General features: G+C 41.3%; 1 protein-coding gene across 2 annotated transcripts in view; it reads left to right on the forward strand.

Moving 5' to 3' along the window:
* ryr3 (ryanodine receptor 3) overlaps positions 1-26,231 on the forward strand; it is a 153,647-nt gene that overhangs the window by 120,091 nt on the left and 7,325 nt on the right. Inside the window, exons 76-100 of one of the 2 annotated variants that reach the window (XM_047387608.1) lie at positions 591-703; positions 1,655-1,751; positions 2,590-2,702; positions 3,552-3,603; positions 3,689-3,742; positions 3,828-3,927; positions 4,942-5,021; positions 5,129-5,205; positions 9,479-9,552; positions 10,262-10,276; positions 11,831-11,911; positions 11,990-12,078; positions 12,170-12,298; positions 12,382-12,486; positions 14,084-14,165; positions 14,266-15,548; positions 16,017-16,069; positions 16,154-16,316; positions 17,518-17,604; positions 17,736-17,930; positions 18,017-18,147; positions 18,230-18,272; positions 18,473-18,600; positions 22,382-22,442; positions 22,531-22,677. In XM_047387608.1, coding sequence (XP_047243564.1) covers positions 591-703; positions 1,655-1,751; positions 2,590-2,702; positions 3,552-3,603; positions 3,689-3,742; positions 3,828-3,927; positions 4,942-5,021; positions 5,129-5,205; positions 9,479-9,552; positions 10,262-10,276; positions 11,831-11,911; positions 11,990-12,078; positions 12,170-12,298; positions 12,382-12,486; positions 14,084-14,165; positions 14,266-15,548; positions 16,017-16,069; positions 16,154-16,316; positions 17,518-17,604; positions 17,736-17,930; positions 18,017-18,147; positions 18,230-18,272; positions 18,473-18,600; positions 22,382-22,442; positions 22,531-22,677 — 3,552 coding nt within the window. The remainder of the gene's footprint in view (positions 1-590; positions 704-1,654; positions 1,752-2,589; positions 2,703-3,551; positions 3,604-3,688; positions 3,743-3,827; positions 3,928-4,941; positions 5,022-5,128; positions 5,206-9,478; positions 9,553-10,261; positions 10,277-11,830; positions 11,912-11,989; positions 12,079-12,169; positions 12,299-12,381; positions 12,487-14,083; positions 14,166-14,265; positions 15,549-16,016; positions 16,070-16,153; positions 16,317-17,517; positions 17,605-17,735; positions 17,931-18,016; positions 18,148-18,229; positions 18,273-18,472; positions 18,601-22,381; positions 22,443-22,530; positions 22,678-26,231) is intronic. The other variant, XM_047387609.1, reaches the window with a different exon arrangement.

The raw sequence follows: 26,231 nt of genomic DNA on the forward strand, positions 1-26,231 counted from the left end.
TACTCAGATGAAAATATACACAGGTAGGCTCTCTTAATTAGATGATTTCGGGTGGCAATTTTACTACATTTTTCCAGGGTTTCAGACTAAAGGGGCTGAATATATATACACATCACACTATTCAAATTTTTTAACTTTTTTGCTTACATTTTCTAAGCATTTGTTATTTACATTTAGCTTAAAAATAATCTGCTTCTTCTGGTCTATTGCATAAAATTCTACTTCAATACAATATGTGAAAAAATGCGAAAAAGCTCTAGTGGTTTGAATATTTCTGCAAAGCACTGTACATTTTCATTTGAACTCAGGTATACTATACATGTAATTGCACAGAAAGGTCACCTTTAGCATTTTGCAACCACAGTTTTTTTGGAATAAATTGGTAATATTTAATATCAGATTTTTTTTATTATAGTTTTAATACCGTCTTAAACAATTAAGCCAACTAGGAAAGCAAAATAGCAGTTGCTCAAGTTGCCAAATAGTTAAATGATAATCATAAATTACATATATTTTTAAAAATGATTTCTGAAGATTAAGTGTTACAAGCATTCCCATCATGTAATTCTTGAACATTTGTTCCCTCCCAGGTAGAACAACCTCTGAGGAATAAAAAGTGCGTCATGCAGAAGCTGCTGTCCAAACAGCGTAAGCGTGCCGTGGTGGCTTGTTTCCGCATGGCTCCACTTTACAATTTACCCAGGTGAACATTTATTTTTGGGCGGGTCACTCTTACGAAACTTTTAATTTCAACATTTAAATATTGCCTTTAAAAGACTTCTGTGAAATACTGCTTTATATCATCCTAAATTAGCATAACAAGTAGATGTAGGGTCTTTTACCCATTTAAACCTCCATCCCCTCCCCACTGACCTTCTCTCCTCTGTGTTGTTGTTTTTTTTCATAACACTACCTCACCCTCCCTTCTCTCAGATACAAAAATAATAATTACTTCCTGAATGGCTATCGGGAGGTTTGGCTGGAAAGGGCGTTCAAAGCCTCGAGCTTTGACCGCCTGTTCTCCCTGCTGACGGTAAAGTGACATTAAAAGCGAATGCTTCATACCTTCAAACCCCTTCTTTTCATCCACCAGGCTGTGGACCAACGTCTGCCTAGCAACCAGCTGTTGATTCTGATTGGTCAGCTAGAACAAGCCTGAAAATTGACTGAAACAAGCTGATGAGGAAATTGATTTTAAGGCAATACTTAATTAATGGTGAAAAAATGAAATACTGTTAGAAATGTATATCCAGTTCTTTTAGTGCAGAATTCATGAAATCTGAAGTAATTGTCCTCCTGTTTTGATTTCATATAAACCTTTGAAAGATCTCCCTACATGTGTTCATCCTTTTGAGGAAATGTGTTTGTGAAATTGAAATGCCTAAAATTAATTTCCCAAGCACATAGGTGTGACTGCAGTCTATATAGCAACCAAACTTGACCAGTCAGAAGAGCCAGTGGATCCTACATTGACCAATCACAACCCTGCCTGAAATGCACGTCATGTAACCCCTTCCTCCTCTCTGACATCTCTTTCCTGTCTCCTAAAAAAAAAAGGAGAAAAACCTCACCAGAATCCATCCTAATGCCACTGTACCTCCCTCCCATCTCCTCTTCATTCCTCCCCATCTCCCCTAACCTCCTCCTTTCCCAGGCATCGTGCTATCAACTTCTTCATCCCGGCCTTTGAGAGGCTTTGGATAGATGCAGAGGAGTACTCCTTTGAGGAAAAGCTAGTTCAGGACCTGGCAGTAAGTACTGGGCTCATCCTGCCCGTGCGCAACATGCCCTGTGTTGGCACCCCTCTGCCGGTCCTGTTTGCAGAATGCTTCTTTAGCTTCATGCCAGTTGAGCCTCGGGAGCGAGTCCGGGCGGGTACCACGCCCAAGGTGCCCAGGGGCCCCCGCTCCAGGCATGCTAAATCCTTGAGGCAGAGATCCGTCAAGAGTCAGAGGCTGCATGATCATCTCAGGAGGCACAGGGCCAGAAAAGCAGGCTATGGCATTCTGACAGCAGTGGTAAGAAAGGCCTCACACTACAGTGGGGGACTGTTGTAGCTGTCAGATGCAGATCCAACCCATCAGTTGTCTCTTCGCTGTACTCTGTAAGTGTGTGACAGTGACGTTGTAGTGCGTTCTGTGGCCATATCGTCAGTGGCATGCTCGCCTAGACTTGTTGAAGGTCACACTTCATATTTGATCTTTGTGAAACTGTAAAACGTCCCTGTTTTCCTAACTTCCCGAGTCTAATTTTAGGTCTGGTCAGTTTTGAGGATTACTGTTATTGATGAGGATCATTCTTCATGTTAGCTTATTGCTTGCATCTGTTTGTTGCACCATGCATGTTTTTGGAAACCTGCTCCAACACAGTTCAAATTCTTCATTCTCTCCAGGAATGTCCAGGCAAAAAAAAAAAATCTGCATGCTGGTGAGAGATAACTGTGACTCATTTACATGTTTTAAAAAATGTTTGCAAATATGTGCACGTTTGAAAGGAAACACATTGAGTAAGAGAAGCTCCCGTGGGAAGAGTGGTTAATTAAGATGCAGCTTGGGCAGAGCTAACCTCTTCTATTGTTGACTTCTGTAGAAGACCCCGATGAAGATTGTGGAGGAAGAGGAAGAAGAGGTGGATGAGATCAAGCCAGACCCTCTCCACCAGCTCATCCTTCACTTCAGTCACAACGCTCTGACAGAGAGAAGGTGAGAAGGTCAAATAACTGAATGAGACAAGTTCAATTGTGAAAATAGGCTTCAGAACTGCAACATAAAGAGTCCTCCACAACTGCTTGATGCTCATTTCATGCAGTGCTTTACAAAAACCGTCAACATTTTAATGGGATTTTATGTTATAGACCAACTTGCAGTAAAATATTGGGAAATCAAACAAAATTACATGGTTAATTTTTTTTTATCAAATAAAACATTAAAGGTGTTTTTTGCATTTGTATTCAGCCTCCCCGTGTCAATACTTTGAAGAACCATCTTTTTACCACAATTACAACTTTAAATCTTTTGGGTGTTTTTCTAGATTTACATATAAGAATACATAACCTTAAAATGTTTACAAATTCTTCTTTACTAAACTGGCTTAGAATCTGTCATATTGAATGGAGAAAATCAAATCGTGTCACAGATTCTCCATCGGATTTAGGTCTGGACTTTGACTAAGGCGTTCTAATATAATAATATGCTTTGATCTAAACCATGTCATTGCATTTTGCAACAACTGTTTTTAAACTGGTAATACATTGCACTCAGGTGGGCCCTATTGACTTATTAGGTGACTGCCGAAGGCAGTCAGATGCACTGAAATTTATTTTGGGGTATCAAAGTTAAAGGGGCTAAATAGAAACGTTGACCAAACTTTTCAGATTTTTATTTATAAAAAAAGGCTTCTACTTCTAAATTGTCCACTACTTTTGTGACGTTTTATCACATAAAATTTCTATGAAATGCAACGCAGTTTGTGATTAAGTGTGAAAATGTTCAAGGGGATTTTGCAAGATACTGTGACTATTCACAGGAAAATTTGATTTTGCTTTTTTTCAGCCACCTGGAAGAAGATCCTTTATACATTGCATATGCAGACATGATGGCAAAGGTAATCATCTTTTAAATTGTTTCAACATATTCTTTCTGCCCCAGAGTAATCAATGACTTTAAATTGTGTCGGTTTATTTTGTCAGAGCTGTGCAGAGGATGAGGAGGAAGAGGAAGAAGAGCGGGAAAAGACATTTGAGGTACTGTGATCCAGGCTGCTTGGGGCAGCGGTTGCCAAACAGTTTTCATATGTTTCTGTGAGTCACATATGCTTTTCACCTTCAGGAGAAGGAGATGGAAAAGCAGAAGATCCTATATCAGCAAGCGAGGCTGCACGCCCGTGGGGCTGCTGAAATGGTGCTACAGATGATCAGCGCCAGTAAAGGTAAAACTGGACCAATGGTGCTCTGTTGAACATTTTCAGAAAGGAGATTCTAAATCTCAGGGGTGTAAGATGAATATTCTGGCTGCTTGTAATCATCTAAAAGTCTTAAAATCATTTAGAAATTATCTTTGTTTATGTTCTGATATTTTCGTAAAATGGCCTTTCAACAACCAAACTAAAACTTGGTCTCCCAAGCTGATTATTTTCTGTTTCTAACATTGATGTGAAAATCTTGATCTGAATCTGAATCAAAATCTCCAACATGCATTTTTATGCAGAAAACTTGCCAGAACGATTAGTCCTTTACTTTAATTTTAAAATAGAAAATACCAAAGTTCACTATAAATTCAAAGAAAGAGGGAAAGAAGCACAGAACAAAAGACACAATGAGGGATGTAAGGAAGGATGAAACAAAGAAAAGAAGGGGGGACACAAGAAGGGAAGGGAGGAAAGACCTAAAGAAGAAAAAAAAAGTACAGCTGGAGGGAAATAATCGATAAGACACAAGGAAGGACGGATAGTGGGAAGGACATGAGAATGGCAGGGAGAAAAGAAGAAATAATAAAAGGAAGAAACGGAGGAAAGAATAATGGAAGGAAGAAGGAAACAAGTAAGGTAGAAAGTGCACAAGGCAGTAAAAAGGAATAACTCAAGGAAAGAAAGACGGAAGGAGGACACAAGGGAGAAAGGAAGGAAGGAAGGTGGCACCTGTGGAATAAGTAAAGAAGGAAGGATATGAGAAGAAAATAAAGGAGGGAGAAAAGTAAAAAGGGAAGGACGAAAGAACACAAGTTTTGATTTCCTAGTTTTTAAGTTCTTTTTTCCATTTTCATCCAGACCTGGAAAATACTAAAATAGGATTCCAGTTTTTTTTATACCATATAGGAATCCTGCCCATAGATGAACTGAAGCATAACATTGTGTGGAAATTCTTATAGGATGGTGTTTTCATGAGAATTTTTAGGAAACGTGATAAAAAGCAGCTGACTACTACCTTTATATCTCTACTATTAGGTCGTCTGGGCACCATGGTGACCTGCACCCTCAAACTGGGCATCTCCATCCTAAATGGAGGCAACGTGCAAGTTCAACAGGTGAACTTGTGCATCACTGATCTAATTATCTGCTCCCATGCAACAAGCTACCATGTGCTGCATTATGTGTCAGTGTTCTATTATTTTATAATCTTCTCTTTAAACAGAAAATGCTCGATTACTTGAAGGAAAAAAGAGATGCAGGCTTTTTCAAGAGTCTGTCAGGACTGATGCAGTCTTGCAGGTAGGGATTGTTAATGTATACTGTTGTGGCAAGAAGCTTTAAGAGACAGAAATCTTGTATTTTCACTAACGTTATTGCTTCACAATGTATGGTTGCAATCTCCATTGTGTTCTAGGCTGCTATAAAGATGAACTGCAACTAATGGCAGAGTTAATGAGAAGTAACTTAATTACAAAAACATAATTGTGACTTTGTTTAAGCCCTGCAACAAAATGACCTGTGTGCATCATTTCAGTGATCTTAGTGTAAGGGAGAAGTGTTAAAGAGGACAGGACAGCAGATATCACTTTTTTATTCTGAGTGAATTATAAGAGTAGAATATGGAATGGTGCTTAAAGTCAGTACAAAGTCTTGAATTCAAATCTTAAATGTTGGCTGAAAAAGGAATAAGAACTCTAGAAATTTGAGACGACACAGGGACGTGGAATGTCACCTCGCTGGGGGGGAAGGAGCCTGAGCTTGTGCGGGAGGTCGAGAGATATCGACTAGAAATAGTCAGGCTCGCCTCCACGCACAGCGTGGGTTCTGGAACCCATCTCCTTGAGAGGGGTTGGGCTCTCTTCTACTCTGGAGTGGCCCACAGGGAGAGGCGGCGGGCTGGGGTGGGTTTGCTTGTTGCCCCCCAGCTCAGCTGTCTCGTGTTGGGGTTTACCCCAGTGGATGAGAGGGTTGTATCCCTGCGCCTTCGGGTTGGGGAGAGGTCTCTGACTATCATTTCAGCCTACGGGCTGAGTGGTAGTGCAGAGTACCCTGCCTTCTTGGCGTCCCTGTCGGGGGTGCTGGAAAGTGCCCCTCCCGGGGACTCCATTATTCTGCTGGGGGACTTCAACGCCCACGTGGGGAACGACAGTGACACCTGGAGAGGCGTGATCGGGAGGAATGGCCTCCCCGATCTGAATCCGAGTGGTGTTTTGTTATTGGACTTCTGTGCTAGTCACGGATTGTCCATAACGAACACCATGTTCAAACATAAGTGTGTCCATCAGTGCACTTGGCACCAGGACACCCTAGGCAGGAGGTCGATGATCGACTTTGTTGTCGTATCATCAGACCTTCGGCCGCATGTTTTGGACACTCGGGTGAAGAGAGGGGCTGAGCTGTCCACTGATCATCACCTGGTGGTGAATTGGATCCGCTGGAGGAGGAGAAAGCCAGACAGACTCGGCAGGCCCAAGCGCATAGTGAGGGTCTGCTGGGAACGCCTGGCGGAGCCCTCGGCCAGGGATGTATTCAACTCCCACCTCCGGGAGAGCTTCGACCAGATCCCGGGGGATGTTGGAGACATAGAGTCCGAGTGGACCATGTTCTCCGCATCTATTGTCGATGCTGCTGCCCATAGCTGCGGCCGTAAGGTCTGCGGTGCCTGTCGTGGCGGCAATCCCAGAACCCGGTGGTAGACACTGGCAGTAAGGGATGCTGTTAAGCTGAAGAAGGAGTCCTATTGGCTGTGGTTGGCTTGTGGGACTCCTGAGGCGGCTGACGGGTACCGTGAGGCCAAGCATGCTGCGGCCCGGGCTGTGGCAGAGGCAAAAACCCGGGCCTGGGAAGAGTTCGGTGGGGCCATGGAGAAGGACTACCGGTTGGCCTCGAAGCGATTCTGGCAAACCGTTCGGCGCCTCAGGAGGGGGAAGCAGTGCTTTGCCAACACTGTTTATAGTGGGGGCAGGAGACTGCTGACCTCGACTGAGGACATTATCGGGCGGTGGAAGGAGTACTTCGAGGATCTCCTCAATCCTGCCATCACGCATTCCGTGGTGGAAACAGGCTGGGGACTCGGGGTTGGACTCTTTCATCACCCAGGCTGAAGTCACCAAGGTGGTTAAAAAGCTCCGCGGTGGCAAGGCTTCGGGGGTGGATGAGATCCGCCCTGAGTACCTCAAGTCTCTGGATGTTGTAGGGCTGTCATGGTTGACACGCCTCTTCAACATTGCGTGGCGGTCGGGGACAGTGCCTCTGGAATGGCAGACTGGGGTGGTGGTCCCCCTTTATAAGAAGGGGGACCGGAGGGTGTCTTCCAACTACAGGGGGATCACACTCCTCAGCCTCCCTGGTAAGGCCTACGCCAGGGTATTGGAGAGGAGAATCCGACCGATAGTCGAACTTCAGTGTGGTTTTCGTCCCAGCTGTGGAACACTGGACCAGCTCTATACCCTCTACAGGGTGCTCGAGGGTTCATGGGAGTTTGCCCAACCGGTTCACATGTGTTTTGTGGACCTGGAGGAGGCATTCGACTGTGTCCCTCGTGATGCCCTGTGGGGGTTGCTCCAGGAGTATGGAATCGGGGGCCCTTTATTAGGGCCATCCGGTCCCTGTATGAGCGGAGCAGGAGTTTGGTCCGCATTGCCGGCACTAAGTCGGACCTGTTCCCAGTGCATGTTGGACTCCGGCAGGGCTGCCCTTTGTCGCCGGTCCTGTTCATAACTTTTATGGACAGGATTTCTAGATGCAGCCAAGGGCCGGAGGGGGTCTGGTTTGGGGACCAGTGGATTTTGTCTCTTCTTTTTGCGGATGACGTGGTCCTGCTGGCCCCCTCTAGCCAAGACCTACAGCATGCGCTGTGGCGGTCCGCAGCCGAGTGTGAAGCGGCTGGGATGAGGATCAGCTCCTCCAAGTCCGAGGCCATGGTACTCGACCGGAAAAGGGTGGCTTGTCCTCTTCAGGTTGGAGGGGAGTTCCTGCCTCAAGTGGAGGAGTTTAAGTATCTCGGGGTCTTGTTCATGAGTGAGGGAAGAATGGAGCGGGAGATCGACAGACGGATCGGTGCGGCTGCCACAGTAATGGGGGCGCTGTGCTGGTCCATTGTGGTGAAGAGAGAGCTAAGCCGAAAAGCAAAGCTCTCAATTTACTGGTCGGTCTACGTTCCTACCCTCACCTATGGTCATGAACTTTGGGTCATGACCGAAAGAACGAGATCACGGATACAAGCGGCTGAAATGAGCTTCCTCCGTAGGGTGGCCGGGCACTCCCTTAGAGATAGGGTGAGGAGCTCGGCCATGCGGGAGGGGCTCAGAGTAGAGCCGCTGCTCCTCCACATCGAGAGGAGCCAGTTGAGGTGGCTCGGGCATCTATACCGGATGCCTCCTGGATGCCTTCCTCGGGAGGTGTTCCAGGCACGTCCCACCGGGAGGAGGCCCAGGGGACGGCCCAGGACACGCTGGAGGGACTATGTCTCTCGGCTGGCCTGGGCTATGTCTCTCGGCTGGCCTGGGAACGCCTTGGGCTCCCCCTGGAGGAACTGGAGGAGGTGTCTGGAGAGAGGGACGTCTGGGCGTCTCTGCTGAGTCTGCTGCCCCCGCGACCCGGTCCAGGATAAGCGGAAGACGACGAACGAACGAACGAACGAACGAACGAACATTTTTACATGAGAAATATGTAGCAATCCTGATTCATGAAATCATCAAGATGTTCAAACAGGTTCAGGATGCTTGGAAAAAAAAAGAATAGCAAGTGACCATCTCCAAAAGTGGATCTAACTCAAGGATCAGATTGCCACCAGTGCAGAGCTTGCTGAGCAATGACAGCAGGCAGGTGTGTTTACTGGGACCTGGAGTGCAGAGGTAAAGCTAATTTCTCAGATGAATCTGGAAATAGGACTGCAGCAAAAGTAAAGGTGATTGCTAAACTGAGTTCTGTTGCAACAAAGCAACAAGAGAATATTGATGTGCGCTCAACACCAGTTAAGCCTACAATCACTGCCATTAGTAATGAATGGAATTAAAACATGCTGGAGGTGAAGCGTTGCCCAACAATCCAGGAGTAATGTAAATTTTTTTCTAGCACAATGGCGCACCACGTCATAAGTTAAAGTAATTTCTTAGTGGCTCAGGGATCAAAACATTGGAAAATTGGGTTTACGGTCAGGAAACATTTATGATTTGAATCCTGTTGAGAAGCTGTGGTCAAGTCATAAAGTGAGTGGATTAAAAAAAAATGTGACAAGCTCCAGCACTGATAAAGCACAAATCAGTTACCATCATGCAGGATTTGGCCCAGAAGTTGATATAAAGAATGCCGGGGTGAAATTGTAAAAGTCTCGAAAAAAGTCAACACTGTACATGTTGACTCGTTGAATAAACTCGATAAACTTTCTCAATCAAAGCCATTAAAACGTATGAAATGTTTAATATTAAACTTCAGTATATCATAGAAACATTGCAGTAAAGCAACAAAGCTTGCACAAAAACATTTATTTCAGTCAGTTTTAGAACCTTTAGTCACTATTTCCACTGTTCTATTAAATAGATGGATTTAATATCGTACTTTGTTCTCCCAGTGTCCTGGACTTGAATGCATTTGAGAGGCAAAACAAGGCAGAGGGACTTGGCATGGTGACAGAAGAAGGTTCAAGTAAGTCATAATAGACATAAAAATTTCTCACAATTGCATTTGTAAAGACAGTTTTCTGGTAAAGCTGAACAATATTAGCTGTTGAATATTAGTGTTTGAAATGTGTGAATAAATGCGAAAATCTGATTATTGTCTGGCCTTTCAAAGAATCAGAATCTCATTGAGATAAAGATGAAATCTGTGTGTTTCCTGCTTCTCTTGGAGTCAGTGAAGTTGTGGGTGCGATGTCTTTTGTGTCTTTTGAATGTGATGACAGTAGGGAGAAGTTATTCACTGGAGGCCCAATTTTAGTCTCACTGGATTTAGTTGAGTAAAAGTTTGATGTCCACATATTAGGAGCAGAGAAAAGGAACTTTTGGTTTAACATTCAAAGCTCTCACCTCTCTAACTTTCAACACAACCTCCGTTCTCATCAAACTGTTTGTCTCCTCATCAGTCAGTCCTTCTGCTCATCATTTCCACTGAGATTTAACAATTCACTGTAACTACTGTTGTCTCTGAACCTTTCACCTTGACCGAGTTCTTGTTTTGTTAGATGCAACCAAGGCCTATGGTTTCCCCCTTTGTCCTAAACAGCATGTCTTTGTTTTTCTACTCGTAGCTGATGTATTCATATCTCTTTGTATTGTAACTCGGTGTCCTCTCTTTTTGCTTGTCTTCGTGTGCCGTTTGTCTCCTTCCTGTCATTTTAAAAACCCATCGATGGCAGTCCACACTCAGCGGGGTAAATAGCAAATTTAGATCATCGTGATATGGCTATGCTTCCACCCTGAATGTCCCCTCCATATCTGTGGTCTATACTCCCACTTTATTTTTGAAGCTCCTCCGTCATCTCCTCTAGATGTCTGAAGGGAGACCCTGTGCATGCTGATGGAGCACACTCAAAGTGGGCCATTAAAATTCACTGCCTGTTTTGTTTTATCCTGCTTTTGTTCAAATTTCCCTCCCATGTTAACATTTACTAATGCCAATCCTGATTAGTGCTGCTCAGATATGTTGTAAGGCTTTCTATGCCACTTCAAACAGGTTTGACTTAAGGTCTGTGGGCTCTTCCGCAGCTCAAGCAAAGCTTTGGCTTGCTTTAAAATTGGGGCCTATTCCACACAGCTGGCCATGTTTCGTAGTTCTTAACTGTCACATGGTGTTACAAGCTGCTTTCAGATTTGGAATCCATTTCATTTTCTTTATTCTGACTGGATTAGCTGGTTAAAGCGAATTATAAACCCGTCTGTCCGCTTCTTTCATGGCTTTCATCAGGCCTCTTCACGGCCTGCATGTGAAAGTTATTCAGCTTTCTCCAGCTTAAGGAAATGTCCTTGTGTTTCATTCTTGTTTTAATATAAAAGCATTTTTTTTCTTTATAAAAAACACTTTGGATTCAGTTTTCCACCTGCAATCTAAAGGCTTAAAATATTTGAACATAAGACATGCCCGGCCTGCATTATTATAAATGCTTTCCAGGAAAGTTTTATATGATAGACCGCCTTGCAAAAGTATTAATACCTCCACCTTTTAACATTTTCTCTCATTACTACTGCAAACCTCGTTGTATTTTTGCTGGATTTTCTGTGACAGATCAATTAATTATTGGGAAATACAAATTTTATGGTTTTCATCACTTTTTACAAATAAAAATGAAAGGTGTTTTAGCGTGTTTGTATCAGTCCCCTCTGAATCAACCATCTTTTGCTGCAATTATGCTCAGTCATTTTTGCAAAACAGGTCAAGGTGTGGAGTTCGACTAGGCCGTTCTATTACATGAAAATGTTTTGATAGAAACCATTCCATTGTAGCTCTGGCTGTGTGTTTAGGGTTGTTGTCTAAAGTGTTTTGCAGTCTTTAACTGGTTTTCTTCCAGGATTGCCCTGTATTTAGCTTAATCCATCTTCCCATCAGTTCTGGTCAGCTTTCCTGTCCCTGCTGAAGAAAAGCATCCCCGCATCACTGTACTGCCACCACCGTGCATCACCATGGAGATGGCGAGTTCACGGAGATGTGAAGTTTTAGTTTTCTGCTACAAAAAATTGGTTTTTGTCTTTTCTTAACAAAAGCAACTTCTCCCTTGCACACACCACACAATTATGTGGTACTCTGTCGGTATTGGTCTATCAGATAAATCCCAATAAAATACGGTAAAGTTTGTGACTGAAATGTGACAAAACATGAAAAATACCAGTGGGTATGAAAACTTTTGCAAGGCACTATAGCATTTGTATTAAACAAATAAAGATGTTGAGCTTTAGATGCATAAATATCTCTTATAAATATGTCTTTTAAGGCTCCAAGGTACTTCAGAATGATGAGTTCACCAAAGGTCTGTTCCGCTTTTTGCAACTTCTCTGTGAGGGGCACAATGGAGGTGAGGAAGCAATTTAAAACTATGGCTATAATATGTAGTAATTGTTAAATGAAGCCTAATTTGTATTTTTTCTGTCAGATTTCCAAAACTTTCTGAGAACCCAAACTGGAAATACAACCACAGTCAACATCATTATCAGCACTGTGGACTATCTGCTCCGTCTCCAGGTGGCTAACACTCAACATCTGACATCATCTTCATTTTCATCGGTGCTGTATTTATTATTGTGATCATATCTAATACTCTTCATGTCTCTAGGAATCAATCAGTGACTTTTATTGGTATTATTCTGGGAAAGATGTAATTGATGAGACTGGGAAGTACAACTTCTCCAAAGCTTTATCTGTAGCCAAGCAAATATTTAACTCGCTCACTGAATACATTCAGGTAAGAATTTTTCAAGTATGTAATTTAATAATAATTCTGGTCATATATTTTATGGCGCTTTTTTTGTCGTTTCCTACCTGCAGGGCCCTTGTATTGGAAACCAGCAGAGCTTAGCTCATAGCAGACTGTGGGATGCAGTTGTTGGCTTCTTGCATGTGTTTGCAAACATGCAAATGAAGCTATCACAGGTACACTAAACCAGCGGTTTTCATTTATTTTGCTTTTTACACAAATTACCTTAAGTTACATTGAAGCATGATCCTTGGTGTCTTAAAAACCAGCAGTGTTTAGATTTGAAATGGAATGACTTTAAATAATTTGAACTGAACTGGGTTATTTGTAATTTGATGGAGTTGGTATGATATGAATAAAAGGAAGTAGATTAAAATTAGACTTTATTGGTGTATCACTTGTAAATAAGCTGTTTAACTTTGCACAATAAGAGACCCGTCCCCCCTTGTCTTGTGTCATGATGTATGTTTGGATGGGTTGTACTGGGATTCTAATTTCCCCTCGGGGATCAATAAAGTATCTTTGAATTGAATTGAATTGATAATGCAGAATAAGCTGTGCTCATTTATTCGTCTATTTCTGATAAACATTATAGTATCCCATTTAGAATATAATAAAATGTTGACCTGCCGATACAGATTTGAGCTGATTCCAGTTTCTCTTAAAGAAATTTTTTGAGCCTTCCTGCCATTGGTGATCATTCTTTTGTCATATTAGAAATCTAGACCATGTTACTGTAAAATGTTTTAAAAGAAAGATAAAATGACTACCGAGCTAAAATTTTACATTTGCAAATCCAGCATGTTCAATGACAGCAGGTTTAAAGATCAAATAAAAGCGGGGCAGCTTGCTGTAATTTGCTGAAATCAAACTCTCTGTTTAAATTTAGTGGCCTGCTTAGATAGCTGACATGCCTGCAGAAGAAATAGTCTCCTTTAAAATAAACTTCTTACACCTTTTGTGCTTCCTCCAGCTTCGGTGGAAAATAGCTCACTTCGAGACTTTTTCACACTGTAACACACATACACACCGAAGACCGTTGTTGTTTGAGCAACATGTTAGCGCTTAGGCATTGTGCATTTACTGTTTGAAAAAAGATTGGACTTTTGACTTTCTGTCACCGGTTCAAGGCAGAAGAAGATGTAAAATCGCCTGATTCTGGTCACCAGCCGATTTCTTTCCGCATCTCTACAGTGTTACCATCAGTGACTCTGGACATAGTTGTTACCAATGTTCTATAAAGCTACAGAGCCTTGTACCAGGTACTTCTTTAATTCAGATTTATAGTAGGATAATGAAACTAAGATTTCAGTGGCTTGCTTAACAAAGGTGGCAATATTGGATTCCTTAATGTAAGGACTTTAATTGTAAGGACTATTAATCACCAGCAATAATTTAAACAGACACACAATCACTGAAACCTACTAAAACCACTTGCAATGATTATCTGCCTAAATCGTTGACATGGCAAAGATCAATAAATGTATTTCCATCAGTTGCCTTATTTACAAGACAATGCCAGATGGAAGTTTAAAACTCATAATTTCTTGTTGCAACTAGCTGTGCTGCAGCGCCAATGCTAACTTGAGGGCAGATCTTAGCAATAAATACAGATTTTCATTCATTCATTTTTTTTCTTTTCTCAGTGATGCTATTACTGTCAACAATGTTAGCATTTATGTTCTGTGTTTGTTTGCATATGTTAAACAATTGGTCTGTTTAGGTATAAAATGTCCACAGAAACAAATCCTAAAGATTTTAATCCCCTTGAAGGATGCCAGTCAGATTGAGCTGTTGAAGGAACTGATGGATTTACAGAAGGACATGGTTGTCATGTTGCTGTCTCTCCTTGAGGGTAAGACTGTAAAACACAGTAAAATTGTTATTTTTTTAACTCAATATAATCTTAAACATATAGAGCATAAAGTAATTGGAAGGGTTTCATACCTCCTCAGGAAACGTGGTAAACGGAACAATTGGAAAGCAGATGGTTGACACTCTGGTGGAGTCTTCAAGCAATGTGGAGATGATCCTCAAATTCTTCGATATGTTCCTCAAGCTGAAGGATCTGACAACATCTGACAACTTTAAGGAGTACGACCCAGAGTTTAAAGGAATTATTTCAAAGAAGGAGTTCCAGAAGTCAATGGAGAGCCAGAAGCAGTACAACCAGTCAGAAATCGAATTCCTGCTCTCCTGTGCAGAGGCCGATGAGAATGACATGTTTAATTATAAGGAGTTTGTGGAGCGATTCCATGAGCCGGCCAAAGACATTGGTTTCAACGTGGCCGTGCTGCTGACCAACCTGTCTGAACACATGCCCCACGACTCCCGACTGGCCACCTTCTTGGATCTAGCGGAGAGTGTTCTCAGCTACTTCGAGCCTTACCTGGGTCGTATTGAAATCTTGGGCAGTGCAAAGCGAATCGAGAGGATTTACTTTGAGATCAGTGAGTCGAGCCGTGAGCAGTGGGAAAAGCCGCAGGTGAAAGAATCCAAGCGCCAGTTCATCTTTGATGTAGTGAATGAGGGAGGAGAGAGCGAGAAGATGGAGATGTTTGTGAATTTCTGCGAGGACACCATCTTTGAGATGCAGCTGGCCTCACAGATATCTGAACCAGACGCTGTTGAGCAGCCTGAAGAGGAGGAAGAGGAAGAAGTGCACAGCATCCTCGAGGAACTTTCTGCGGCAGAAGATGGTGTCCATGAGTCTGCCTCAGCTTTCACCACTGCGTGGCGTTCAGTTAAGAAGAAGATTGCAGACATCCGGCAGATTTTTACCATTAAAACCGCACGCAAGCAGTTCAAGAAAATCAAGAAACTGAGCATCAAGGAGCTGATCACAGGCTTCTTCTATTTCTTCTGGATGATCTCTATTGGGTTCTTTAAAGGAATTTTCAGCCTCATCTTTGGTTTCTTTCATGTGATCTGGTCCTCCATGTTCGGGGGAGGGCTCGTTGAGGGAGCAAAGAACATAAAGGTAACAGATATCCTCGGCAACATGCCTGACCCGACTCAGTTTGGCATCCACGGAGATGTGGGAGAAGGAGACAAAGTGGAGGCTATGGAGTCATCAGGAAGCTTGGACAAAGCCATGACTCCTGCAGGGGACAGCACAGAGGTGGACGTAATGCTGGAGATGCTGACACCTAAAAAGGAAGGAGGAAAACATGTGGAGCCCGGCCTGGGGGATGTGTCTGAGCTGAGTGGAGAGTCCTCCACTGCAGATAGTAAAAAGGTGCTTCGGCATTTTTTCTAGGCATCTAGTCTTTATTGTTCTATCCAAACTGAAGCCTTTTTACACAACGTTTTCTGGTGAAAACGGGACAGTTTTGTTCAGTTTCTACTGTTCGTTTTCACAACAACGGTGCAAGTTTTCTCAGAAAATGGCACAATTTCCAGAGTGTAATGGTTTAAAAAAGTCCTGGTCTTCGTTGTTGTGTAGACAGGGAAAAATAAATATTTTCGTAAGCAGGAAGTGTGCACGTTGTTGAGTTTCAAAGAACATACCGCCAACTAGTGGCGTAGCAGGGGAATTACACTATCATCACTTCTCTACTGTTGCCTTGTGAACTGGGATTGTAATTAAAACGTTGTTGTGTAGACGTATTAGCAGAAACAGAAAAATGTATTCCGTTTTCATTGGATCGTTGTCATGTAAAAAGGGACTAAATCATTTCTGTTGTCTACTGAAAATGTGTTGCAGAAAGCTGCTGCCAAGACTGCGGAAACCTCTGAAAGTGAGCCAGAAAAAGCAGAGTGAGTAGAAGAATGAATTGGAACTTAAGGTAACTGTCTTACAGAGTAATATCACATGTTGTGTAAACACATATGATGTTACAGCACAGAGAAACGGGAGAAGGAGGACAAACCAAAGGAGGAGGAGGCTAAGGAGCCAGTTGTGGAGGAGAAACCCAAACCCAGGTCCAGTCAACCTAAAGTGGCATCTCCTGCCTTCATGACAACCATCTTTGCGGTTCTTGATGTCTACCTGAACAAGATGCTGGTGAGCTCTTTGATCAGTATGTTCATTCCTCTAGAGACTAATCCTCAGAACATGCAATTGTTTTATCCTAATCTCTTCATATTTTGCAGTCGAAGATTCAGACCTTCTTGCCATCATTTACAGTAGCTTTGATCTTAAGCTGTTTTTCAAGCAGACAGTGTTAGAAATTCATCTATCCACCCATCCATTGTCTCCCATTTATCTAATCTCGGGAAGATCCTGCAAAACCTCCGAGAGGAGTGTAGGAAGCAGCCCAATAAGATTCCCAAACCACCTAAACTGACTCTTTATGTGGAGGAGCAGCGGCAGTCTTCTGATGGCGGAGCTCCTTTAATATTGAGCTGAGCCAATATACCAGGGAAGCTCATTTCAACCACTTGTATGCAGGATCCTGTTCTTTGGTCCATATGTAATGCCCATAAGTGAGGGTTGGAACATAGTTGACACGATAAACAAAAATCCATCGTCCACTCTGTCCTACCAGAACTAACCCCGAAGCTGGAGGGATCACTCTTCAACCTTTTTTCAACTTTAGAACCCTGATCTCAAGCTTAGAGGACCTGAGTCATGTCTTAAGAATTGGCATAAAATCGATCTGATCCTGGTCCTGAGGGATCCAACTGCTAATTCATTTCAGATGAAAGCTCCTTATGAATCACATTGTTGGTGCTAAAATACTATTTTGTGTGTCAAATTGTTATCCTTAAAATAAATTGCAGATTCATCTAGCTAAGCTATTTTAAGTTGACACATTGCTTGGCTTTAGGAACCTTTTTATCGCTGAAGAATTTACAAGTCAAATTATAAGTAAACTGACAATCAAAAAAAGACCATGAAAATGAATAAGTAAAACAAAAAAAATACTTCTAGACAGGTTTAAAAAGTATTTCTCAGATCTAAATGCACAAATATATCAGCCACAGATCTGAATTGGCTAATTTTCCTTCAATTGGTCATGATCACAAACAAATCTGATACATTTCTACCTATTTCTTAAATGCATAAAAATGTCTACTATTTTCAACCTATAAATAATCAACATGGTGTAAAACCAGGGCAAGCGTGATTGGTGCTTTTCTACTGAAGACCATTTTAGGAGGTCACAAGAAAATCCATTTGAATATCAGGGAAGACTCGAGGCTTGCGCTCAGTACTATTAATGGATAGTCAATTTTAGTTATATCAAACATTTTCATTGCAGAACTACCTGGCTCGTAACTTCTACAACCTCCGTTTCCTGGCTCTGTTTGTTTGCTTCGCCATCAACTTCATCCTGCTCTTTTACAAGGTAATAGATAATATAATTATAATAATCCTCATGTCAAAATAAAAAAGATACCACTAACCCACCCAGAATATACCACAAATGGCATAGAATATTTTATGTTTTTAAAAATCCTTTGCATTTTTCCTGTTTAGGTCACTGGTGAGACCGATGAAGAGGATGACGATGAGAACCCATTGGGCAATGATGACGAAGAGAACACGCTGTTCGACATGGATGAATTTGTGCTGCAGGAGAGCACAGGCTACATGCTGCCAACACTGCGCTTCATGGCTGTGTTCCACACCGTCATCTCGCTCCTCTGCCTGGTCGGCTACTACTGTCTGAAGGTGCGGCTTTTAATGAACCACTATCCTCCCAGCAATCTGGATTCATTTAGATCTTTTAATTATTGCACACTTTGTTTTGCTGTTAGGTTCCTCTGGTAGTCTTCAAGAGGGAGAAGGAGATTGCCAGGAAGCTGGAATTTGACGGTCTGTACATCACCGAGCAGCCGTCTGATGATGACATCAAAGGCCAGTGGGATCGACTCGTCATCAACACGCCGTGAGTCGCTGTCTGGGTTTGTTGTTCTTGTTTTACTGATGTTTTTAACCTCTGGAGTTACAGTTTATCGTTTGGATTTCAGATCTTTCCCGAACAACTACTGGGATAAGTTTATCAAACGCAAGGTGAGTGTTCGCTACAATGACACATATGTCTGTATGAATGTTAAATAATTAAAGTCCCAGATCAAACGTTTAGGTAAAAACCTGCATCAAGAAATTATACAATTAAACTTTTATTTTCCTGTCTTCCTTCTATAGACACTTTCCTTAGCACAGTTTTAGTAATGAGAGGTATATTTGCTGTACTCCCTCTGTGCATGTAGGTGATCAACAAATATGGTGACATGTATGGGGCTGAACGCATTGCCGAGCTTTTAGGTCTGGATAAGAGCGCTCTGGACTTTGACCCCACCATAGAAACTGTTGAGAAGGAAGCTTCCCTGCTTTCCTGGTGAGACTCATACTCCTAAGACGACTGTGTCAACAGAAAAGAAAACTGATTTGCATTTTTGTTCCTTGCTCAAACATTGCATTACTTAAAAAGTAAAAAACGTAGACCTTGATTTTTTTTTTTTGTACAGCTATAAACCGAATGTGAACACATGGGATGAAGTATCCCAGCAGGTCATAGACAGTTATTCCATCATCTTAATTATGTTTGTATGAGAAGATGTGTCCACACTTTCCATTGCTATTCTAGACTGAGGATCTGGTCTACAGTCAGTAGAGTGCATGCAGATTTACGCAAAGGTAAAAAACATAAAGAATATGAGACTGTAGAGTATGGACAAATTTACATCACAAGAAAATTTATTTATATTTTCAAATAAAACCACCATCTGATGGACTGACTCACAAGCATTTTTTTGTTTGTGGCATGACACACTGCCCATTGATCTCTGTGTTAATTTAACAAACCTTTTAAGTTCGGCTTGAAAAAACTGGTTTGAAAATAACATTTGATTATTTTGACATAAATGCACATTTGAAATGTTATTTTCCAACATTAACTGTATTTGGTAAGACTGGGATGATCATGTTATCGTTGGGTTTTCCTGTCCAGGATTCTTTTTAGAAAAGACTCTCCGGTGCTTTGATAGTTGTCTTATTTGCCTGTGATAAACATGATATACCAAAGAAGAAGTGAGACATAATCATTGCATGCATGTATGTTTTTGCTCCTTCTATTGTCAGAGAGTTTCTTAAACATTATACAAATTGTATTTTAGAGTATGGCAAACCTTTCATTCCTTTTTTAAAGCAGAGCATATAATCTAAAATAACTACAAAATCTTTAAACTCATCCACATTTGTAATGGCCCTTTTCCACTGGCTCATTTTAGCCAGTGCGGCTCTGCACCACTCGGCTTCGCTCTACTCTGTACGGTACCAGTTGTTTCCACAGACCCACTGAAGGCCGAAGCTATGGCGGCTGAAGCCCCACCTCCAGGCGTCAGTTACTGTGTGACATTGCCACATTGAAATTATCTGTGTGAAACGATAAAAAAAATAAAAATAATTAAATAGAAAATAAAAACATAAATAAACTAATTAAGCAGAGAGGAGAGACGCTGGTGTTTGGACTGGTAATTCAATTCAATTCAAAAATACTTTATTAATCCCAAAGGAAAATTAAATGTTGTTGTAGGTCATTATGAAGGTTTCCTCAAAGAGCCGTTGTAGATGCTGATGGCTGTGGTCAGGAAGGATCTCCTGTAGCGCTCCGTCTTACAGCAGATCTGAAGAAGCCTCTGACTGAAGACACTCTGTTGTTGTAGGACAGTCTCATGAAGAGGATGCTCAGGGTTCTCCATAATGTTCTTCATTTTATGAAGAATCCATCTTTCCACAATGATCTCCAGAGGTTCCAGAGGAGTCTCCAGAACAGAGCCAGTCTTCTTTATCAGCTTGTTTAGCTTTTTTAAGTCCCTGGCTCTGATGCTGCTTCCCCAGCAGATGATGGCAGAAGAGATCACACTTTCCACAACAGACTTATAGAAGATATGCAGCATCTTGCTGCAAACACCAAAGGACCTAAGCTTCCTCAAGAAGTACAGTCTGCTCTGTCCCTTCTTGCAGATGAACGGAGTCTGTCTTGTACTGGAAGTCTGAGGTGTACAGAGGGAAAAGGAATGGTGAGAGTACAGTCCCCTGTGGTGCACCTGTGCTGCTGACTACCTGGTTAGACTCACAACCCTTCAGTCTCACAAACTGTGGTCTTTTTGTCAGGTAGTCTTTGATCCAGGAGATTGTTGAGGCCTCCACCTGAATCTTCTGGCATTTCTGACAAAGAAAATCAGGTTAAATTGTGTTAAATGCACTGTTGAAGTAGGTTAATGATGGCATCTTCAACTCCAACCCCACCACGATGAGCAAACTAAAGAGGCTCCTGATAGTTTGTTTGCTTACTCAGCTGGGCCAACAGGAGTCTCTCTAGGACCTTCATGATGTGGGATGTTAGGGCATCAATGATCATGAGGAAGGTGAGGTATCAGCCCAGGTATCAGTCAGTGACCTGAAGACAGCTGGGACCACAGTCTCAAAGAAGACCATTAGTAACACACTACGCTGCCATCAATTATAATCTTGCAGCACACACAAGGTCCCCCTGCTCAAGCCAGCGCATGTCCAGGCCTGTCTGAAGTTTACCAATGACCATCTGGTTGATCCAGAGAAGGAACGGGAGGTCATGTGGTCTGATGAGATGAAAATAGAGCTTTTTGGTCTAAACTCCACATGCCGTGTGTGGAGAAGGAAGATGGAGGACGAGTACAACCCCAAGAATACCATCCCTACCATGAAGCATGGAAGATGAAACATCATTCTTTGAGGATGCTTTTCTGCAAAGGGGACAGTACTACTGCACCATATTGAGGGGTGGATGGATGGGGCCATGTATCAGGAGATCTTAGCCAACAACAACCTTCTTTCAGTAAGGGCACAGAAGATGGGTCGTGGCTGGGTCTTCCAGCATGACAACGACCCGAAGCACACAGCCAAGGTAACTAAGGAGTGGCTCTGTAAGAATCATCTCAAGGTCCTGGCCTAGCCAGTCTCCAGACTTGAACCCAATCGAAAAACTTTGGAGTGACAACCCCAAAACCTGAGGGATCTGGAGAAGATCTGTATCGAGGAGTGGTCCAAAATGCCTGGTGCGGTCTGTGCAAACCTCCTCCAGAACTACAGGAAACATCTGATATCTGTTTTGCAAACAAAGATTTCTGTACCAAATATTGAGTTTGGTTTTTCTGATGTATCAAATGCTAATTAATTACTTAAAAATCACACAATGTGATTTTCTGGATTTTTGTTTTAGATTCCTTCACTCACAGTTGAAGAGGACCTATGATAAAAATTAAAGACTTCTACTTTGCAAAGGGGAAAACCTGCAAAATCAGCAGTATATCGAATACTTGTTCTCCCCACTGTATGTTAGTTCACTTTATTAAAAACACACATGGGTCCATTGCAAAAAAGAAAAAAATATCAGTTTTAAATTTATATGAAGGCTGAAACGCCAAAGACTCGATAGCTTTAAATAAAACCTGATTATTGCAGGATCTGGCAGAAATACAACTATACTACTTGTAGTCATTTAACTTACACATACAGCTATACATTAGATTTCACAATATAGCATAGGGAAGGGCATTTATCTCATCGGTATTGAGAAAACATTCTAAGACTTTTGAATCATTGTGACAACAATAAATTCCAATTAATGATGTTTGAAAGCTCCAAAAACTATATATATATAGTAGTCTATATTGTTGAAACTGTTATGTTTACTATTTTCTCCATAGTTTATTTCATGAGTGCATCAATAAATTTGAAAATATGATTGAATACAGTTACTGTGTGCAGTTTAGTGATACAAATCACACTTAATTATGTAACTGGTGTCCTGAAGAAGCCTATGTCAAAATGGGTATAATTTTCAAGAGCAGTATTTGGGTTTTGTGGAGCCAAGTTGTTGTGACATGCAGTGAGAGTCGCGCAGTTCCCTTGAGGACTGAAAAGAAGTTATAGTTTTTATCATCAATTTTGTTATCACAATAGTACCAAAAAATATTGTGATAAAATTTTAAGTCCATACCGCCCACCCCTCATATAGCATGTAAAATGATATACCAACACTAGTGAACCTTTCTTAATCATAGACATAATGTATTCCTAGATAACACAGGCTACTGCTCAGTGTTAGAGCTAATAAGCCTTTTCTTCTCCAACAGGTTAAGCTCCATTGACACAAAGTACCACATCTGGAAACTGGGAGTGGTTTTGACTGACAATGTGAGTTTATTCATTTGTGTAAAATTGTATCTACAGAAGCCCCTATGTTTTCTCTAAAGAAGGGCTTGTCTCTGTCTCTTTCCTCCAGTATTTCCTGTATCTGATCTGGTATACCACCATGTCCATTTTTGGACACTTCAACAACTTCTTCTTTGCTGCACATCTGTTGGACATTGCTATGGGCTTCAAGACACTTCGCACCATCCTGTCCTCTGTCACTCATAATGGCAAGCAAGTGAGTGCTTCTACCAGCAGAGGGAGCCAAAGTACTAGTATTAACAATTGCCTTTTCTTTTTCCTAAGACACTTTACTCAACAATCAGACAGAATTACAACAGAAGAAAATGCCATGTTGACAAAAATCATAAGTATAAAAAAATACTCTCACATTTATTTAGCGTTTCTGAAGAAGAGGAACCAAATGACATGAGAATGTTTAAAAAAAAATCTGGATAAAAAAAGTAAGTGGATTTGCTGATTAGTTAGACTTGCAGAGCAATTTAAACAATGTTTTACAGATAAAGTAACCTTTTTGGCCTAGTTATAATCCATGTTTCACAATTCGGTATTTTGAATAGATTTACTTTGGAAAATTAATTGGATTACAAAAGGTCAGCACAGCGCCTTGTATTTTTGAAACTGAGTTGATCGGTCGAGGTTCATGTATTCAGACCACTGAGGAGGGATAAACTGTCTAGAGAAAGTATTGAAAATAACCAGTCTGGCAGCATTCTTTGTATCCAGTGGTTGTAAATCAACAGTGACACAGTGAGAATAAATTAAATTCAGTTTATTCTTGTAGGGCCAATTCACAAGATGTCGTCTGAAGGCACTTTACAGAATAAGTCAAGTACATACATTCCAGATTAATCCTAGTTAAACAATAGAGTCTAGTTAAGTTTTATATGTAAGGAATCCCAACAGATTGCTGCAAGTCAGTGACTCCCTCCTCCTGGATGGGCATGTAGTGACAATGGACAGTTGCCTGCATTGTGTCATTGACTTTGCAGCAATCCCTCATACTGAGCATGCATAGAGCGACAGTGGAAAGGAAACCTCCCCTTTAACAAGAAGAAACAGCAGAACCTGGTTAAGCGTGAGTGGCCATCTGCCACGACCTACTTCGGGTTTGAGAATACAGAGCATACACATAAAAAACACAAAGCATTGATCCAGGAGTACTTTCTATGTTAAAGAGAAGTAAAAGGTTAAGAGCAGAGGTAGCTCCTTTAGTGGCTTCATGTAGGAAACACAGGTGAGCAGATGAGATCTGAGTCAGTTTTCAGGCCTAGAGTATGAAAGAGAGCACATACAGTTAGCCACAGTAAATGCTCAGCCAGTAGCTATGTCTAGGAGAGACAGGGTTAATCACTGACAGATGGGGCTAAATACAGATCCTGGCCAGGTGTAGCTTCTAGGAAGAGAAAAAACAGAGGGAGAGCATAAAGTTAAATGCTGAAATCAGAGCAAATAACTCAAAATTGGAAAATAGTAGGAGAATGTGACATAGTCAAGGAAAGTGGTCATTATGTCCTACAGCAGCCTAAGCCTATAGCAGCATAACTACAAGCTTTATCAAAAAGGAACGTTTTAAGCCTAGCCTTAAAAGTAGACAGGGTGTCCGCCTCACGGACCAAAACTGGGAGCTGGTTCCACAGGAGAGGAGCCTGATGACTAAAGGATCTATTTAATTCAATTCAAATTCAAAAATGCTTTATTAATCCGAAAGGGAAATTAAATGTTGTTATAGCTCATATTATGAAGGTTTCTTCAAAGAGTCGTTGTAGATGCTGATGGCTGTGGGCAGGAAGGATCTCCTGTAGCGCTCCGTCTTACAGCAGATCTGAAGAAGCCTCTGACTGAAGATACTCTGTTGTTGTAGGACAGTCTCATGAAGAGGATGCTCAGGGTTCTCCATAATGTTCTTCATTTTATGAAGAATCTTTCTTTGCACAATGATCTTCAGAAGTTCTAGAGGAGTCCCAAGAACAGAGCCAGTCTTCTTTATCAGCTTGTTGAGCTTTTTTAAGTCCCTGGCTCTGATGCTGTTACCCATTATATATATATATATATATATATATATATATATATATATATATATATATATATATATATATATATATATACTGGTCCTTCTCAAAATATTAGCATATTGTGATAAAGTTAATTATTTTCCATAATGTCAGGATGAAAATTTAACATTCATATATTTTAGATTCATTGCACACTAACTGAAATATTTCAGGTCTTTTATTGTCTTAATACGGATTATTTTGGCATACAGCTCATGAAAACCCAAAATTCCTATCTCACAAAATTAGCATATTTCATCCGACCAATAAAAGAAAAGTGTTTTTAATACAAAAAACGTCAACCTTCAAATAATCATGTACAGTTATTCACTCAATACTTGGTCAGGAATCCTTTGGCAGAAATGACTGCTTCAATGCGGCGTGGCATGGAGGCAATCAGCATGTGGCACTGCTGAGGTCTTATGGAGGCCCAGGATGCTTCGATAGCGGCCTTTAGCTCATCCAGAGTGTTGGGTCTTGAGTCTCTCAACGTTCTCTTCACAATATCCCACAGATTCTCTATGGGGTTCAGGTCAGGAGAGTTGGCAGGCCAATTGAGCACAGACTCAGTCCACTGCTTCCGCAGGTCCCCCAAGGTCTGGAATCGGCCCTTCTCCACAATCTTCCTCAGTGTCCGGTCACCTCTTCTCGTTGTGCAGCGTTTTCTGCCACACGTTTTCCTTCCCACAGGCTTCCCACTGAGGTGCCTTGATACAACACTCTGGGAACAGCCTATTCGTTCAGAAATTTCTTTCTGTGTCTTACCCTCTTGCTTGAGGGTGTCAATAGTGGCCTTCTGGACAGCAGTCAGGTCGGCAGTCTTACCCATGATTGGGGTTTTGAGTGATGAACCAGGCTGGGAGTTTTAAAGGCCTCAGGAATCTTTTGCAGGTGTTTAGAGTTAACTTGTTGATTCAGATGATTAGGTTCATAGCTCGTTTAGAGACCCTTTTAATGATATGCTAATTTTGTGAGATAGGAATTTTGGGTTTTCATGAGCTGTATGCCAAAATCATCCGTATTAAGACAATAAAAGACCTGAAATATTTCAGTTAGTGTGCAATGAATCTAAAATATATGAATGTTAAATTTTCATCATTACATTATGGAAAATAATGAACTTTATCACAATATGCTAATATTTTGAGAAGGACCTGTATGTGGAACAGTCACATCTCTGATGTATAATAGAGCTAGATTATTAAGGGCTTTATTAAACCTTAATGTTATCTGGAAAAACAGAGCAGCATTTTCTGTATTTTCTGTGTGTTTTTTTTTACATTTGAAGCACTTGAGATTAAAACAAGACTAAACAGGATAATTAGATGCAGGTCAAACATGGACTAAATGAATTTAAGGGGATTGTAGACTGATTTGTAAGACCTTTAGTGTCCAAAAAAAAAACCCAGAAGGATATTGTGTATTCTTCAGAGCTGAATATATTACAGAATGAATTTGCGTTACAGTTCTTAGAAAGTTAAAATCTTCCAAAATATGAACAGGAATAGAAAACCAGAAGTCTCACTGTTGCATCTCTAATTTTAAACCACTAGGTCTAACTCATTTTAGCCCATCCTTGCATAAGGAAGTTATTGCAACACCAAGAATTTAATTATATGCACATCTGAAGGTTAAAAAGTCTGAATATTAAAATAATTCTTTAAAAACCTCCTCATGGTTGTGTAGACCTTGAAAGTGCCTCACTTTTCTAAGAAAA

The sequence above is a fragment of the Girardinichthys multiradiatus genome, chromosome 15 (genome assembly GCF_021462225.1).
Source record: "Girardinichthys multiradiatus isolate DD_20200921_A chromosome 15, DD_fGirMul_XY1, whole genome shotgun sequence".
In the NCBI taxonomy this organism is placed as follows: domain Eukaryota; kingdom Metazoa; phylum Chordata; class Actinopteri; order Cyprinodontiformes; family Goodeidae; genus Girardinichthys; species Girardinichthys multiradiatus.